The sequence below is a fragment of the Eschrichtius robustus genome, chromosome 10 (genome assembly GCF_028021215.1).
Source record: "Eschrichtius robustus isolate mEscRob2 chromosome 10, mEscRob2.pri, whole genome shotgun sequence".
Classification (NCBI taxonomy): Eukaryota; Metazoa; Chordata; class Mammalia; order Artiodactyla; family Eschrichtiidae; genus Eschrichtius; species Eschrichtius robustus.
In genome coordinates, this window is record NC_090833.1 from 103,754,329 (window position 1) to 103,774,036 (window position 19,708).

Genomic DNA, 19,708 nt, shown 5'->3' on the forward strand with positions numbered 1-19,708 from the left:
GATTACAAGAAGAAAATAAACACAGAAATAATTACCAACTAGATAATCTGACTCACTTGCTATAGTGTTGTTCTCTGGGCCCTGTAGGCTTTGTCTCATCTTCACAGAATCTTGGAAGAGAAGGAGCTCACAGTTCTGTAGGGCTGCCCGCCTGTATAACTTGTGGCCGTCTCCACCAATATGCACCTCCTAGCATATTGGCTTTTTGAACCCAAGGCCAAAGAAGAAAACATTCCCTTTCTCTTTAAACTAAAGCCATCTGCCAACTATTATTTCATGACCTGTTCTTTTTAGATAATTGTGGCAACCAACCCACTGTCTGCCCACTGGAGTGGTTTTTTGTTCTGTAGCCTCAAAATGACAACCACATCAAAATACAGTTCACTGAGATGAACGTTTTTACATAAAATAAAAACAGGACATAATTTGCTTGAAGACCTTAAAAATCATGAGCAAAAATATTGTTGACATCTTATTGATGACGCCCAAAACTTCAGTTTCTATTTATATATCTTCATTACCACCAGGAAGTCTTTTTAGACCCAACAAAATATTCAGACTCACGAGAGACCATGGGGCATACATGGCATCCATCCTAGAAGAGTACAGTTCAGGAAGGGCAGCATCAGGCATCCCTTTTCATGGAATAGTCCTCATAGAAGCACATGCCACAGCCTGGAGCTCTTCTGCCTTTTGCCTCCCTTTCTCCCACCCTCTCCTAGTCACAGCTCAGGTGCAAGGAAACAGTATCCACACTGGGCAGCTTAGGGAGCCACCCTGGCTTAGAAGCCTCTTGCATCACAAGTGCCAGTATCTCTTGTAAAAGCTTTATTGGCGTAGCCTCCAGGGTCCCACGAGGGACATACCTTACGAGTCACCGCACTCAGAGAAGCCCAAAGCTATAGCTTCCGCCAGGTAATTGGGTAATTTTTACCATAAGAAATGTTGCCTAATAACACAGCTGATTACATTCACCTTATCAGGTTTCCGGGACAACAGAGCTAGAAAGTCAATCCGAGGTCACACTTGTAGAAAAAGAGGGAGATTTTGTTTGCCCTTTATCCACAACTTTTCAGAAATATCTTTACAAAGATGATTGTGTTTTCAAATTTGCCTGGAACAAATGGCTTTGGAGTAGCTTCATAATCAACTGGAATATATCCTTTCTCATGTATGATAAATTTTAACTCTCTTCCTTTGTTTTTCCTTTTTCGATAGGTCGAATCAAATATTCTGAACAGGTATATGATGCGTGTATGGAAACATTTGACTGTCTTCCTCTTGCTGCCCTCTTAAACCAGCAGTTTCTGTGTGTACATGGAGGAATGTCACCTGAAATTACTTGTTTAGATGACATTCGGAAAGTAAGTAATCTTTCGTTAGTCTCATGGAGTAAATATGCTTTTAATTTTGTTTTTTATTACGGTCAACGAATATGTCTTTATTGCTGAAAATTTTAAATACCGATAATTAAAAGTAAGAAAATGGAAATCACCTGTGATCTTGTCATTGGGCAATAACTACTGTTAACATTTTCCTGTATATCTTCCAGAAAATGTCTAATTTTTTTTTAATAAATTTATTTATTTTACTTATTTATTTTTGGCTGCATTGGGTCTTAGTTGCTGCGCGCGGGCTTTCTCCAGTTGCAGCGAGTGGGGGCCGCTCCTCTTTGCCGTGCGCAGGCTTCTCATTGTGGTGGCTTCTCTTGTTGCGGAGCACGGGCTCTAGGCGTGCGGGCTTCAGTAGCTGTGGCACGGGGGCTCAGTAGTTGTGGCTCGCGGGCTCTAGAGCGCAGGCTCAGTAGTTATGGCGCACGGGCTTAGTTGCTCCGCGGCATGTGGGACCTTCCTGGAGCAGGGTTCGAACCCGTGTCCCCTGCATTGGCAGGCGGATTCTTAACCACTGCTCCACCAGGGAAGCCCAGAAAATGTCTAATTTTTAATGAAGTCTGTGCTTTTACCAACTAGAAACATATTTTGAGTATAACCCTGAAACTTTAAATTATGCAGCAATAAGGAAGGAAGGAAGCCAGGGTTCTAATCCCTGTACTGCCATTAATTGTGTAACCTTTACCAAATCACTTAACCTCTTAGAATTTCTTCTCTGTAAAACGAGGACGTTGAAATGGATGGTCTGAGGACTCTCCCAGCTCTGAAATTCATTGGCTTTGACATTTCAGATGATAGAGTTTAATTGCTACACTTGCCTTAGTTGGTAATTATGATTTTCAGGATTGTATATCTTCATGACTGAGAAAAGGTGATCAGTCTTTTTTCACTTATATTGTTCTACATCACCATCTTCTCTTCTCTACCTTGTATTCTCTTACCTCTCTTATATAGGTACTGAAACTAAAAAATTTTCTGTTTGTAAAACTGTTTTCTCTGAATTTAAGTTACTATCCTCAAGGTAAGAGGGTATGCCTGTATGCACAGCCTTTTCTGCTGCCGTGTTGTTATTAAATAAACAACATTTCTCTTTTACATAGTAAATCCTGATTTTTACAATTCTGAATCAATCGTATTAATAAAAAGCTCCCCTTTCACTTAGTAGAGGTCCTCTTCTTGGCATTCAGTTATCCTAGTTACTTGTTTTCTCTTGGTTTTCATGCGTTAACCAAAGTAGCAGTGGCTAAAGGCTTGAGTTAATAACTTATGTTGAAATGCCTCCGCTGAATAGAATGGAAAGGATGAAAGCCTTTTGCAAAATAAAACTAGCATTCTTTAAAATAAAGAAATCTCCATTGGAATGAGATAAACAATGAACAGAACCATTGCAAAACCCTTCCTGCTCTCATGGTAACATTGGCTCACCTAGGCAATTGAAATAAACTTTACAGGGTCTTTCTAATAAATAGTGTATTTCTATAGTGATTGATTTCACATTCAAGTTAAATGAGCACCGCTTTTAAGATTAGGATGTAAGGAGGTCCTTTTCTACTGTTGGGATAGGGATATTTATTAAAATTTAATACCAAAAACAAATAAAAATTGTATCTGCATTTATGAAATGTTCATTTTCTTCCTAAAGGAAAATTCTTTAGGGGCTTACTGCCCACTCTCCTGATACATTCTTATGGGTGGAAGGGTGTTTTTTGACCCATACCATTTTCCAAAAGTTCTTTTGCTTTCATGATTTTTCTTCTTTTGGCTTTTACGTGTCTTCTAGTTAGACAGGTTTAAAGAACCTCCAGCCTTTGGGCCAGTGTGTGACCTGCTTTGGTCTGATCCCTCAGAGGATTATGGCAATGAAAAGACCTTGGAACACTATACCCACAACACAGTCCGGGGGTGCTCTTATTTTTACAGGTAAGCTAATCCTCAGTTAGAAAATTAGAAAAAGGAAATTGTAACATATATTATCAAATCATTTTTAACTACATATTTTGTATCTTGAATTTGTGTAGCTCAGGGACTTCTATTTAATTTTTTAATTAATTGAAGGCAGAAAACTCTGTTTGTTTTGTTTTTTATATTTTACTAGGTATTATGCCCTAATAAGTGTAATATACTGAACACGATTGAATAAAACATCTTGCAGTGCTTAAATATTGTTGTCTGACTCTAAATGATCTAGCTTATTTGTTCCCAAACATCATCTATTGACTTTTTTTTTTTTTTTTTTTTTTTTTTTAATTTTTGGCTGTGTTGGGTCTTCGTTTCTGTGCGTGGGCTTTCTCTAGTTGTGGCAAGCGGGGGCCACTCTTCATCGTGGTGCACGGGCCTCTCACTATTGCGGCCTCTCTTGTTGCGGAGCACAGGCTCCAGACGCGCAGGCTCAGTAGTTGTGGCTCACGGGCCCAGTTGCTCCGCGGCATGTGGGATCTTCCCAGACCAGGGCTCGAACCCGTGTCCCCTGCATTAGCAGGCAGATTCTCAACCACTGCGCCACCAGGGAAGCCCCCTGACTTTTTTAAAAATAAATATTTCTTGGCTCTTCCCTCAGAGATTCTGATTCAGTAAGCCTGAGACAAGGGAATCCTGTTATTTTTTTTAAAAAGCTCTCCAGCTTTTGGAACCACTGGTATTGGCAAAGATATAAAAAGAACAGGACATTGTGAACTAAGCCCAGGACATTTCCTGGAAGTTGGTTGTTGTCTTAAATCTCATATGTGAGCTTTCGTTGTGCTTTGCCACTCCAAACTAGGGAGATTCAGGGAAGTTTGAAGCCTGAATTTTTTTAAAAATCCCAATATTTTATTCTGATAAATAATACCTGTATTTAGTACCCTGAAAAATCTTTGATAACTGCCTAAGATAATGCATTCATTAAATGAAATCCTGCACACAAAAGGAAGCCTCAGTTTTGCCATAGTTTTAACATTCTTCTAAGTAAACTTCTTTCATTCCATTCTGCCAACTTTAGCAGTGACTAATATGATGAAGTCATTTAAATTTTACTTCTCTTTACATTGCTTAAAATAAAGAACATAAAACTTTTTTATTTTTAGCACATTGTAAACTGGTGCAATTTCTATGGCAGTGAGCTTGACAACATCTCTCAATTATAAATGGCCATGGCTTTTGTTCCAGAATTTCTACTTCTAAAATGTAATCCTGTGGCTATATAGTCAGTCCTCATTATTCACGAATTCTGAGTTGCAAATTTGCCTAGTTGCTAAGATTTATTTGTAACCCTGGAATCAGTACTCACAACACTTGCAGTCATTCACAGACATTCAAGTGTACAGAGCAACGGAAAGTTTGAGCCACCCTGTGCACGTTCCGGCTGAGGCTGAACGTGCAGCGGCTCTGCCTCTTGTTTCAGCTCTCACACTGTAAGCAAGTATTCTTTTTGTGGTCTATTTAGTGAAACATTTCCCACATTTTTTGTTGGTGTTTTGCTGTTTAAAATGCCCCAGGCATACTGCTGAAGTGCTATCTAGTGTTCCTATGTGCAAGAAGGCTGTGATGTGTTATATAAGCTCCATTCAGGAATGAGTTATGGCACTGCTGGCCATGAGTCCCATGTTAATGAATCAACAATGTACATTAAATAAGGTGACTTTACACAGAAACACACATAAAACAAGGTTATGTGTTGATTAGTTGATGAAAACGTTGTGACCAGAGGCTCACATAACCGTAACCCTGTATTTCCCCTAGGAGCACTGGTTCAGTATTCACTAACTCAGTTTTTGCAGCAACTTTATAGAACACAGCTACTGCAAATGATAGGAATCAACTGTACTTGAAAACATGTAAAATGCATGTACAAGTTTTTCATTGTTACATTATTTATGATGATGATTTTAAACAACCTAAACGTTCAATAGGAGACTAGTTAAATAAATGCTTGTACATCCAGGCAATGGAATGTACCAGACAATGCAATGAGGCTGTTTTTTAAAAATGAAAAAAAAGGAAACAAATCCTTTATATACTGATTGGAATAATCACTAGTTTAAAGTGAAAAAAAAGACATAGTAAAAAGCTATGTGTACCATCTGATGACATTTCTAAAAGGGGGGGTGTGCATGTGTGTGTGCATAATTGCTTGAAATTGAATATGGTATCTCTGAAAGGGCACTCAAAGAAACCAAGAACATTGGTTGCTTCCAGGGTAGCTGGAAGATAGAGGTAAGATGGAGGGAGACATTTCACTGTATAACTTTTTTATATCTTTTAATTTTATGCCACGTGAATGTGCAGCCTATTTTAAAACTTATTTTTTTCTAATGAACATAATAAGAAAGAAAGATTAAACATAAATTAAATAATTAACACTTGGTTAATTCCAGGATAATTTTGTATTCTGCAGTTCTTTGTATCAAACATTTGCCATTCAGAAAGGTACTAGTGCTAAAAGAATACGATAGGAGAGATGCAAATATCATACCTTTCATTTGAATAAGGTTGGATATAGTATTTGTATTTGCTCCTGAAATATTCCTGCATAATATCATCTTGATATTGATATTACCTGTGAAGCTATAAGTAGGTTCTTTAACTTTTCTAACAGTTTGACAATTTGAAAATTGTATGTTCAGTTTTTAGCACCTACTACACACACACACACACACACGCACACACACACTGCTGTGATACTTTTTTTTATATCAAGGTACCAAGAAAAGTTTTGGTGTTGTATTATTATTCTTGTGGGTTAAGAAAAAAAAAAGGTGGGGGAGCTCTGCTTCTGTCCTAGGGTTGTCTATTATCTGTGTCCTTGATCTGGAATGAGGAATATCAGTGACATGGAAAAACAAGAGTGATGATTGCTAAGCTATTAATAAAAGTTCAGTGGGAATGAAAACCTATAATTTTGAAACAAATTCAACTCATTTCATCTTGACTTTTCCCCTTCCTCCTATTAAAAAACAAGTGTTTTAATTCTGGATTTGTGTTTTCTTTTTCAGTTACCCTGCAGTTTGTGAATTTTTGCAGAACAATAATCTGTTATCAATAATCAGAGCCCATGAAGCCCAAGATGCTGGGTAAGTTATATTAAAACTGTACCATGACTTCCCTGGTGGTCCAGTGGTTAAGACTCCACGTACCACTGCAGGGAGGCACGGGTTCAATCCCTGGTCAGGGAAGTAAGATCCTGCTTGTGGTGTGGCGTGGCCAAAAAACAAAACAAAACAAAACAAAACAACCAACTGTACCAAACAGCACTGCAGAGTTTTTGCCTTTAACATCAAGACAGACGGGCTGTCATTTCTCTTCCAGGTATCGAATGTACAGGAAGAGCCAAACGACAGGCTTTCCATCACTCATTACTATTTTCTCTGCCCCCAATTACCTAGATGTCTATAACAATAAAGGTAAAGGAGACCAGCAATATTTGAGTTTGAATTTGTGAGTGAGTAAATGTGAGCTCTAGTTTAATATGTATGTGCATAGGTAATTTTCTGAATATATATAAATTTTAAATAAGAAAAAAAAGGGTCTTAATTGAAACAAAGGCCAAGAAACTTAGAATTTAGGCTTCTGCTTGGTTTTCATCTCCTAAGGATTATTGGGCTCTTTGTGAGTATAAATAATGATTACAATAGGTCTGATTTGTACTACTGAATCAAAATATAAGAGGAATAAATTACTTCAGGTTCAGGTTAGAACAGTCAGCATAAATTATTGGTTTTGGTGAATTTAATTTATTTATAACAGTACCTCAATAAAATGTCACTGTTTACTGTTTTAATGTCTGTCCGTTAAGCTGTTTTTGCTCTTAAGAAATGATACAGTTAGAATGAATACTCTACAAAAAGTCAGAAAAATCTTCATTTTAGTCCAAGCCCTGTCAGAAACTAATAGTGTGACTTTAGGTAAGTCATATAATCTTTCTTAACCTCAGTTTCCCATATAAAAAAAGATAATTGGATATACACATGCCTTTTGATCCAGAAATTCTACTTCTAAGACTTTTAGTCTATTTTAGTCATTTTTTTAAATTTAACTTTTATGATTCCTAGTTCATAAGTTTTGTATCAGGGCAGTGGTCTACTTAAAAACTTCCTCTGTAACATGCCTCTGTAACTATTTTGTTGTATGACTATAAAATAATAGAACTTTTAAACAAACATGCCAGAACAAATATATCCAAGTGAGTATTGTCCCTTCAAGGTAGTTACCTTGGGAGGTTATACACTTATTCCAACAATGCTGCCCGTTGTTCAAACATTTTTGGAACTCCTCTTTTGGCATTGCCTTCAGAGTCTGCGACACATTCTTTTGATTATCCTCAATGATGGGAAACCTTCGTCCTTTGAGGGTGGATTTGATTTTTGGAACAGCCAAAAGTCATTCGGAGTCAAGACTGATGAATAAGGTGAGTGATCAAGCTAGACGATACCATTTGGGGTCAGGAACAAGGTATGATTATAAGGTAATGAGACTGGTTCTTCTTGTGTTGCTTATAAAATGGCTCTGGAGGCAAGTCCAAAAGAGGAGTTCCAGAAACGTTTTGAGTGATGGCAGCATCTTTGGATTAAATTTACAGTAAGGCAGCAAGGTGTATTGATAAGAGCACCGAGCTAGGAGTCAGAAATCCTAGTCTAGTCCTGCTTCACTTTTAAATAATTCACAGTTAATGAGATACTTCTCTGAGCCTCAGTTTGTCCTTAAAATAACTGTGATATAGGCTTGTTGGAGATAAGTTGGAAAAATCAAAATGAATATTAAAAGCATTGGTCAAACTATAAATTGCTGTACTACTATAACATTCTACTGTTATTGTGCCTGGTGTGATTACAGCAAAGGACCACACTCATCTGATATATAAGGTCTGGTGTGTTTGTCGTTGGTGGTTTCTTAAGTCTCATTACTTTATAGTCATACCTTGTGTATGCAGTTTGGGAGAGAAGTTTAAAAGAGGTCCACAATATATTTACTACTTCCTCTATTTCAGAGTAGACTATGAAATGGCACATCTCATTTCAGTCTGTTCTGGAACAGTTATCTCTGGATGTCCTTAGTGACTTGCTATCCATTTTAAAAAGGCATTTCTTTGACTTAAATTCTCTTCCAGTCTTATATTTTCTTTTTGCTACTCGTCAATCTTTTCTGAGTCTTAGCTATCCTATAATACTCTGCTTCTCCCTAACTCCATTCTTTCTTATTTCCTTTTTCCTAATATTTCCAATACATTAGAGACTTAGTTTTTGTTCTCGTTTCCTCCCTTATGAATGGTATGTGCCACTTATGTTGTCAAACTTCCTCAAGGACAGTGTCCCTAGTCCTCTTATCTATGATGAAGACTTTCCCTTCTTACTTCCTTTATTAACCTTACTATTAAAAGTGTCTATTGAGGGAATTCCCTGGCAGTCCAGTGGTTAGGACTAGGCGCTTTCACTGCCAGGGGCCTGGGTTCAATCCCTGGTCGGAGAACCAAGATCCTGCAAGCTGCACAGTGTTGGCCAAAAAAAAAAAAAAAAAAGTGTCTATTGATTGCCCAGTGGATTTATCAGTGTGCTAATCTGAAACATGTCATCTAAATCAGCAATCACTTTACTAGCTTACTAACTGCCAGTTCATTCTTTGCCATATTCTAATCTGGTCTTGTTCTTGATTATTCCTTTAGTAAACTGTTAAAGTCACAGTTGATTCTGAGGTTTTTGTTGGCTTTGACATAATTGGTAACATACTTTACCTTGAAACAATCTTATTTTCCTTGGTTGTTTCTTAACCTTTGGCCGGGGGGAGGGGGGGATGTGGCATCTAAAATAATCTCTGGTGGTACTCAGTTATTCACCACTCAAGTACCTCTTTTCTTGAAAAAGGCAACTCTATCCCCCTTTCCTTCTTCTCTTTCTTTTACTGTTGTTTTTCTTTCTTGTATATTCTTTAGACTTATTGGTACCAACAGGCATTTCTTAGTTCCACTGGTTACATGAAAGACCTTTAAGTCATGATTATTAAACATCTCTATTTCTCTTTTTGTGTCCACCTCCCACCTCTTTTTCTTGTGTAGATTGAGGGAGTTGTTGAATATTTATATATTCATCTAACCTAAGTAAAATACATATACTTGAAAATAATGGGACATGTACATTGTAACCAGTATTAGAAGCTTCTTAAAAGCTGAAAATCCTATTTTCGTATATCTTCTTTATAATCTATGGTGTACATTTTAAACATCCAGTGACTTTAATTTTGAGAATACTAGGCTATCCTGCAATAAGCAAAGAGACAGGAATCAGGAGATGACCTATAACTGTCATTTCTAGAGAACTATTATACCCTATTCTATTTATGATCATAGTAAGAATAATTAAGAGAATAATGCAAACCACATTGCATTGCTGGTGATGAAAACTAAGGGATTGGATTTTTAAAAGTTTTAAATACAGAGAAAATCGGTTTGGTACCAAAGTATGTGTGCCATATATATGAACATATATATATATGAACTGGTTAATATTAAACATTTATAGAGTGTGAGCAATATACTGTGTATAGGAGAGACGGGCATTTTTTTCTTCACATACTGTATGCAGAGATGATTTAATCTACTTTGAACCTTATTAAATTGCTCCAAGTTTACCATCTATCTGTATCCCCCACTATGAATTAATAACTGCTATGTTATAAACTCTTAAAAAGTTTATAAAATCTTTGGCTCTGGCTAATGACTAGGAAAACAGGCTGTGTTCATTTAATGAGAAATGTTTGCCCTCAGAGGAAAGTTGTAATTGTAACCACTTGGCCTATAAAGGGAAATTATGATGAAATTTTTCTCATGTGGAATCTGAGATTTCTATAGATAGTTACTGTGCAAGACCCTTTGAAGTTTCAGAGCTTAGTTTCTTTTGTACTTTTATTATATATAAGAGCTCTTCAGGTAACTTTGTTTCTTGGGATAATTCTTAAAAGAATGAACTATATAACATGCTTTAAGATTTTCCATCTGTCTTGAATTTATAAATGGAAAGTAAGTTCTTGAGTTCTGTGTAGTAGGTACACAGCTGTACAAAGTGTACCAGTTGCCATGTCATTTTCCTCTGTGCCAGACTTTCCTCCTTTTTCCTTTTTAGCTGCTGTGTTAAAATATGAAAACAATGTCATGAATATCAGGCAGTTTAACTGTTCTCCACACCCATACTGGCTTCCAAACTTTATGGATGTTTTCACGTGGTCTTTGCCTTTTGTTGGGGAAAAAGGTAAGAGAACTAAAGCATCTGGACCATCAATTGTCCTAACTAGTGACTGAGCACTCTTATATTTGCATGAGTCCCCTGATGGTTCAGAAATGTTTTTCTTAAAGTTATCAGAAATGTTTTCTATTTTCATTGTTCTCTACAAAGATTTTTAAGTGGCACTTAATTGGTTTTTAAATTGTAATTCTAGTTGATTATGCTTTTCTTATTCTAAATATCAATTTAAAATAGCTGTCGTCCTATAATCAAGATGTTAAAATAACATAAGTAACAATAAAATAACCATTCCTTCAGTGATTTCTGCAGCGCTAAAGAGATTTAAATAGGAATTATTTTTCTTGGAATTTTATTTGTGCACCTATACAAATAAGCTATGCAAATATATAAGCCTGTTGTACATAGGCCTGGTGGCTTAACTTCTCTGTAAAATGGGAGGAAATCCTTTCATATGCATATCAGTGAAGAAAAGGCTCTGGCAGCAGTCTAATGAAATCAAGTAGTTATGCAACGGAATCGTCAAAGACTCCATACTTTAACTGGAGCAAGTAATCTCCCCCAAATCTATATAAACTTGAAGGTCTGCATTTAATGCTGTTCCTTACAGCTACTCTGAATAGCAAAATGACAAATCATTTTTATCTATGTTTATTTAACACGTATGTTTATATATCCACATCATTTTAGAGAAAGTACCTTATTAATTATATAAATTTTTGGTTATTTTGTCTTATCATCTAGTCACAGAGATGCTGGTTAACATTCTCAACATATGCTCTGATGATGAATTGATTTCCGATGATGAAATTGAAGGTAAACTTGCCTTTTCCTCCTTTGAATCAGAAACGAAGAAGTTTTGGTTTTGGTTTTAGCTTGTTGTGAATAATTTTCTTTGTCTAATTAAAAAAAGAATTCTGCTCATTGTAGAAAAATAAAATTTGAAAAATACAGGAAACCATAAATAAGAAAAAAAAGTCACCCGTAATCCTACCATCTCATAGATATCCACTGTTAACATCTTGATATAAATACTGTATTAGTGTCTTTTTTTCCTCTTTTTTCTTTTAAACAAAGATGAAGTCATGTGATAGTTTCACAAACATTTCCTGGGTTTTTTGTAGACTACTTTTTAATGGTTACATAGTTATCCATGTGAGTCATTCTTTGTTTTATCCAATCCCCTGCTGTTGGATATTGGATTTTTTCCCAATTTTCTTTTAAAACCCCACAGTTTTGAAGATTTTTATAGATAAATCTTTGCCTGTTCTGTTCAACAACCAATGTTTATTATACGCCTTATATGTGCCAACAATTGTATAGGTCCTAAGCTCTCAAAAAGCTTATATTCTGGTGGTGGGAAAACAAACAAACAACGCATATGAGTCAAGTATTGATATGTGGTATGAAAGAAAGGAAAACAATACTAGGAAATGAAAATTAACACTTTCTTGATTATTTCCATAGGATAAATTTCTAGAAATTGAAAATTTGTGTCAATTAGTACTTACAGTTTTAAATTGGATACAGATGACCTAGAAAAGCTATAACAGTTTACATTTTGTGTATGTGATGCATAGTTCACAGTGTTCTCTCCAATACTATTTACTATAATTCTTATAGTCTGCTGTTTTTTTTAACTTAAATATTTATTTTTATGATGACTAATGAAGTTTTTTTCTTGTATTTATTGACCACCTTTATTTCTTTATTATGAGTTGTCAATTCATATATTTTGCCCACTTTTCTACTGTTACGTGCATGTTTGTTTGTTTTTCTTCTTATTGGCCTGTGAGAGATATTTATATAGTTACATTTTGTTGTATACATAGCCAAGTATTTTTTCCCCAATATGTTTCAGGAGGTTTGATTTTAAAGATAGGTCCTAACTTATCTGAGAATGCAGAAGATTCTGGAGAGATGGTAGCACCTTAGCACAAACCTCTGACCGTCTCATTCTCCCCAAGCTTATGCTAAGGTGATTCACTCAACTGTTAGGATGAGCTATGTACATAGTGGAGAAAGCCTAGCTTACTTTGAGAATATAGACGAGAGTCCTATACATACTTATGCTTCAGATTCCACATTGAAGGTGCAGAGCAGATGGAGCATAGCTTGTGTTTACCTTTATGAATGGGATAGGAGATCACTGCAGGGAACCAGTTCTTGAGAAAATAGTGCAGCCAAGTGAAAATTAAAACAAAGAATTTAAGTTAGGAAAGGATGAAATATGTAAGAAATACATCTAGTAAATTTTATATTTAAATCTAAGTGGAAATGGAAATTATTGTGAACTCTATTGTATGTATTAACTCTATTGTGTGTATGTATCCTTGATTATCATAAGGACATGCTTACTAAATTATGCCCAAAGTTATATATGGATATATTTATTGAAGTATCATCTGTAGTAGCAAAAGAGTCAAACAATCTAAATATCCCTCAGTGGAGAGCTGGGTAAATCAATCACGATATATCCATATGACAGATTCTCCACATGGAATATTATTTCCCTTCTGTAAGCCTCCTTTCTTCTCCCCTTCTCTTCTAGTTAGTTCCTATTCAGCTTATTGTAACTTCATCATGGAAGATATTTCTGATCTCCCTGACTAGATCCAACACCCCTGTCATGCTCTCATATCAATGGTGCTAACTTCTTAGCATTTGATAGAGTTGCGATTTTACATTTATTTATACTGTTACAAGATTAATATATTAATGTATTTAATAAGTGACTTAATACTGTTAAGTCACTCAACAGTAAATTCGCTGAGTGCTGGGATAAAATTCGTTCTTGCTTACCATTATCACCTTAAAGCCAAGTATAGTACAATGAGCATAGTAGGTAAATATTTGTGGTATGAAGTACAACTATTAAAAAAATAAAAGAATGGAGTAGGGCTGTTGGTGCTGCTATGGAAAGTGTATTAGATGTTAAGTACAAAAGTAAATGGATAGAATCCTCTTATTCCCATTTTTTACAAGGTGTGTGGGTATAAGCTGATACAGGATTTTAAAACTTTTTTTCTGAAAGGAAATGAAGAATAATCTTTAGGTTAAGTGAACACTTAGTGAACACACTTAGTGAACACTTAGTGAACACACTTCTAGTTCCATTCCTTCCTGAAACCACACTAAAACTACAGTGCAATTTTGGTTTTATCTAAGTGATATAAACTAAGGATTTTCACTTTAGTAATGCCAGACAGATAGTTTAAATCAATCCTGACTCTTAAGACAACTAGAAAAGCTAGACAAAATATTTTAAAAAGTTGCTTCAGAGGCATTCAGAAAACTAAGAAAGTAATAAAGAATTACCAAGTAGAGATCTGGAAAAAGGCATAAATCCAGAGAGGTAAGACATTTGGTTACGTACGGGACCAATTTTCTCCTAAAGACATTCATGAATATCAAAAGAGGGGGCTGAGAGGTTGACCAGCCCTCTTGATAGAAGCTGAAAAAAGTTGGGGTTCATGACTTGCCAAAGATGAGTTGAGTGCTGGTAAGCTTCTGCTCGTTGGTTTGGGACCCCCAAAGGTTGCATCTATGTAAGAGTAAAGGTGAACTGGAAATAGAATGCCCTGGAAGGGACTACAGCCTGTCTTCAAGTCATTTCAATCTCTGAAATTTAAATAAGGTAGTCCCAAGCATCTGGCAAAAGCAAACCTCTTTAGGCTAAGATAACATTATGTAGAACTTTAAACTACTGCAAACTGTCTTTCAAATATAACACATGGCTCACAACCAAAAATAACTAGGCATATGAGGAGACATAACAAAATGAATGAGAACCAGCAGAAAGAGCAAAAAATAAAAACAGACCCTCAGGTTCTCCAGACACTGGCTTTATCAGACCAAACTTTAAAATAACTATTCTAAAAAATAAAACAATGCTAACTGTTCAAGAACATAAAAGACTAGATTAAAAATTTTGGCAGAGAACTGTGAATTATAAAAAGGGATGTAGCAGAGTTGATAAAGCACAAAAAGAAAATTCTAGGAATGAAAAATAAAAAACACAGCAGATGAATTAACAGCAGATTCAGTAAAGCTAAACAAAGAATAAATGAACTAGAATATAGGTCAGAAGAAACAACCTAGACTAAATCACGAAGAGAAGAAATAAAATACCCCAAAAAGTATAAGTGACATGAGGATATAGTGAGTAGATATCACCTGTGTGTTTGGAGTCCTAGAGAAGAGACAGAGAATGAGGTAGAACCAGTATTTGAAGAGATAATGGATTGAAATTTTTCTAAAACTGACAAATTAAGCCACAGATTGAAGAAGTCCCCCAAACCAAAGCAGAATGAATACAAAGAAAACACTATCTAAGCACATCATAGTAAAAGTGCTTCAGATGAAAGACAAAGAAAAAAATCTTAAAGCAGCCAGGAAAAAAAAAAAATCGATTACTTTCAAAAGAGAACAATTAAACTGACAGTAGATTCTCAGTGGAAACAATGGAAGCAGGAAACCATGGAATGACATATTCAAAGCACTGAAAGATAATAATTGGTACATCTAGAATTCTATACCTAGCAGAAATACCCTTCAAAAATGAAGAAGAAATAAGCATTTTTCAGCTATTCCTCCCTTTAAAAAAGGTACTAAGAGAATTACCAGGAGACCCACACTAAATGAAATTCTAAAGAATATTATTCAAACAAGGAAAATACCAGACGGAAGCTTGGAGAGTCAGGAAGAAATAAAGAGTACAAATAGTAGAAAATATGTGGGTAAATCAAGTGAATTTAGACCTTATTAAACAATAATAATTTTTGTTGGATTTAAAAGACAGAATTAAAATATATGACAATAATAGTCGGCAGTGGGATGGAGTTAAAGTGTGTGAGGACGCTATATTATCTGGGGAGAGGAGAAAAGTACCTGTTAACATTATACTTTGATAAGTAAGAGATGCATGGTGTAAGAGTAATTTTCAAGAAAGGAGGGCTTTTTAAAAAGTATGTAACCTTTAAGTTATAGAAAAAATGGCATGATAAAAAAAATAACCTAGAAGGCAAGAAAGGAGGGAAGGTACCTATAACACTAGGACAAATAGAATAAATTATGTTGATAAATTTATCAGCAACTTCATTAAATGTAAATGAATAAAAGACAGATTGTCAGGTAAGATTTTTTAAAAAACATTTTATGATGGTTTATAAGAGACAGATCTAAAACGTAAAGATACAGAAAATTTGAAAGTAAAAGGAGAATAAATATATAGTCCAAATACTAACCAAAGAAAAGCTGTTGTAGATAGATTAATATTAACATGAAATAAACGCTAAAACAAAAATAAGATGGGGAATTCCCTGGCAGCCCAGTAGTTAGGACTTCACGCTTTCACTGCTGAGGATGCGGGTTCAATCCCTGGTCGGGGAACTAAGATCCTGCATGCCACATGGAGCAGCCAAAAATTAAAATAAAATAAAATGAAATGAAGTGAAATGAAATACCCATGGGTCATATATCCCAATGAAAATTTCAAAATACTTTGAACTGAATGAAAATAAAAAGCAGTACATATTAAAACTTGAGGGCAGGCAGTACACCAGGCAGGCCTGGGTTTGGGGCTGGAACCAGAACCTCAGCAGATGTTCACTGGTTGACAGCAGAGGAGAGGAACCGAGTTATACTTGACCTTAAAGCAGCAGGATGGTCAGAATTAAGTGAGAGAGGTGCCATCTACAAGGAGTTCTCTTTCAAATATTGTAATCAGGCATCTGGCTTTATGTCTCAAGTTACTCTACAAGCAGAGAAGATGAATCATCACCCAGAATGGTTCAGTGTGTACAACAAGGTCCATACGCCCCTCACCTCACATGTCTGTGGGGGACTGACCAAAAGGGATGTGAAACTAGCCAAGTTTGTTGAAAAAGCAACTGTTTCTATGTGATTTCTTCCAAATGTATGTAAAATTTTATACACATCTTAGCTGCCATGTATTTTGAAGGCAATTTACATGAACAAATTAAGTTGTAAATTTAGTTCACCTTTGTACCACATTTTGTAAAATCAGTGCTTAAATACAAAATGATATAAATTGAAAGAAAAAAATAGAACAACAAAACTTGAGGGATGCATCTAAAGCCATGCATAGAGGAAAATTTATAGCCTTAAATGCATAAATTGGAAAAGAAGAAAGGTGAAAAATCAACATCTATCTCAGGAAGTTAAGGGAAAAAAAATGGATAGCACATTAAACCTAAAGAAAGGAGGTGGAATGAAATAAAACGTTAAGAGCAGCATAAGAAAACAGAAAATAAAATATAGGGAATTCCCTGGTGGTCCAGTGGTTAGGACTCCACGCTTTCACAGCTGAGGGCCCAGGTTCGATCCCTGGTCAGGGAACTAAGATCCCACAAGCTGTGCGGTGCAGCCCCCAAAAATAAATAAATAAATAAAATATTGTATAGAGGAGCAGTAAAACCAGAATGTACTCTTTTCAAGAGACTAATAAAATTGATAAATCCCTGGCAAGACTTATGAAGTAAAAAAGATAAGACAAAAATAACCAATGACAGAACTGAAAAAGGAGACATCACTATAAATCCTATAGATATTAAGAAAAATAACAAGAATAAATTTATACCAGTATAATTTAAAACTTAGATGATATGGGTAGATTTCTAGAAGAATATAACTTCCTCAAATAAAATGTTTGAAGATTTAACATTCAAAATTCATTCAGCATATACTAATGTAAGATATTAATAATAGTGGAAACTGGGAGAGGGTGCTAGGGAGTTCTCTATGCTATCTTAACTTTTCTATGCATCTAAAACTATTCTAAAATAAAAAAATTTTATTTAAAAACTCAGTCAATCAGTATAATTCACTACATTAAGAAAAAAATGGAGAAAAATCATTACCTCATCAGATGTAGAAACAGCATTGGATAAGATTCATGTTTCATTTACAGTAGATCTCTTAAACTAGGCTTAGAAAGGAATTCTTTAATCTGACAAACAAACATATCTGTGAAAATCTATAACGAACATCATATGTGAAATACTGAAAGCTTTCCTTAGTGACTGGGAATAGACAAACATGCCAGCTATCCATACTTCTTTACAATATCATATTAGAAGTTATAGCCAGTACAATAAGGCAAGAAAAAGAAATGCAAGGTATAAAGATTGGGAAGGAAGAAACAAAACGATCATCATTTATAGACAATATGATTGTGTATAGAGGAAATTAAAAAGAGTCTATAGATTATTTATGTGAATCAATAAGCAGATGCAACAGAGCTGCTGGATACAAAGTCAAAAAGCAAAAATCATTTGTATTTCTATTTACCAGCAACAAACAAAATGAAATTTTTAAAAAGATGCCATTGACAATGTCATTCCTAACAATAAATCTAACAGATGATGTGTGATACCTCTAAGCAACAAACTGTAAAACATTATTAGAAAAATTAAAGGACATCTAAATAAGTAGAAAGAAATAACATGTTCATAGATTATTGGAAGACTCAATATTATAAAGATATGTTATTCCCAAATTGATCTACAGATTCAATACAAAGTCAAATATTAACAGACAATTTGACCCTAAAACTTACATGGAAATACTAAGGATAGTTTCTGAAATTCACATGGAAATAGTTAAAGTCTTGCAGAAACATAAGGTGAGAGAACTTGTTCTATAGGATATCAAGATTTATTACAAAGCTAAATTAACTAGAATTGTTAGTGCAAGTACGGACAAGCAATGAAACAGAACAGAGAATCCAGAAATAGATCCACATATATACGGACACTTGATTTACACTAGAGGTGGCACTGCAGAGTAATAGGAAAATGATGGTATTGGTATGGTTTGGGGATATCTATTTGAGAAAAAAATTAAACCTGACCCCTATCATATTCCAAACAAAACTAAATTCCAGATGGATTAATACATTCAAATATGATAGGCAAAACAATAAAGCTTCTAGTTATTTATAATATAGAATGTGTTCATGACCTTGAGATAGAGGAAAATTTCTTGAACAGGACACAAAAAGCACTAACGATACAGGAAACTATTGGACTACATTAAAAAATTAGAACTTGTATTTATCAAAAGACTCTATTTAAAGAGTGTGAAGGGACTTCCGTGGCAGTCCAGTGGTTAAGACTCTGTGCTTCCACTGCAGGGGGCACGGGTTCGATCCCTGGTCAGGAAACTAAGACCCCGCATGCGGCGGGGTGGAAAAAAATAAATAAAATTAGATTAAAATTTTAAAAAAGAGTGTGAAAAGACAAGCTACAGAGTGGGAGAGGATATTTGCTACATAACCAAAAAATGGCTCATGCAGAATATATAAAGAACTACAGATCAGTGAGATGAGACTTGAATGAGCACTTCACAAATGAGGATACCCAAATGGCCAGTAAAAATATGAAAAGTTATTCAGCCACATTAGTCATCATGAAAATGCAAATTAAAACCACAATGGATGATTCTACACACCTACCAAATCGGCTAAAAGTGAAGATGAATAACATCAAGTGTTGGCCAGAATGTGTAGCAACAGGAATGCTCATATATTGAAGTGTAAATTGGTACATCCACTTTAGTAGATAATGCTAAACTGTTATCCGGAGTTGAACATATACATACCCTATAACTGAGCATTCTAATTATAGGAATGTACTTAAGAGAAATATGTGCAGCAAAGAGAGATGCACTGGAATATTCACAGCAGCTGAATTCAACATAGCCAAAAATTGGAATCAGCCCAAATGACCACTGACAGTAGAAAGGATAAATAAGTTGTGGCATATTCATAGAGTGGAATTGTATACAATAATGACAGTGAACTACAGGAACAGGGAAAACATGGATGCGTCTTACAAACATAATGTTGAGCAAAAGAAGCCAGACACAAAAGTAAATTATTTGATTGTTCCAATTACATAAAATTAAAAAAAAATTAAAACTTGTACTTGTGGATACACGCTTAAATGATAAAACTATAAAGAAGAGCAAGAAAGTGATTTCAATAGAAGTCAAGAGAATGATTTTCTTTGGGAAGAGGGAGACTCTAATTATTAGGAAGTGCCCAAGGTGGGGAATCTGGGGTGCTGGCAGGGTTCTGTTTATTGTCCTGAC

The 19,708-nt window shown here is 35.2% G+C and overlaps 1 protein-coding gene and 1 pseudogene across 3 annotated transcripts in view; both read left to right on the plus strand.

The window, feature by feature from the left end:
- Positions 1–19,708, plus strand: part of PPP3CC (protein phosphatase 3 catalytic subunit gamma) — an 89,214-nt gene that overhangs the window by 58,417 nt on the left and 11,089 nt on the right. For all 3 annotated transcript variants that reach the window (XM_068552410.1, XM_068552411.1, XM_068552412.1), the window contains exons 5-10: positions 1,219–1,364; positions 3,172–3,311; positions 6,362–6,439; positions 6,675–6,769; positions 10,478–10,603; positions 11,339–11,410. In XM_068552410.1, coding sequence (XP_068408511.1) covers positions 1,219–1,364; positions 3,172–3,311; positions 6,362–6,439; positions 6,675–6,769; positions 10,478–10,603; positions 11,339–11,410 — 657 coding nt within the window. The remainder of the gene's footprint in view (positions 1–1,218; positions 1,365–3,171; positions 3,312–6,361; positions 6,440–6,674; positions 6,770–10,477; positions 10,604–11,338; positions 11,411–19,708) is intronic.
- On the plus strand, positions 16,335–16,499 carry LOC137770045 (pterin-4-alpha-carbinolamine dehydratase 2 pseudogene; annotated as a pseudogene).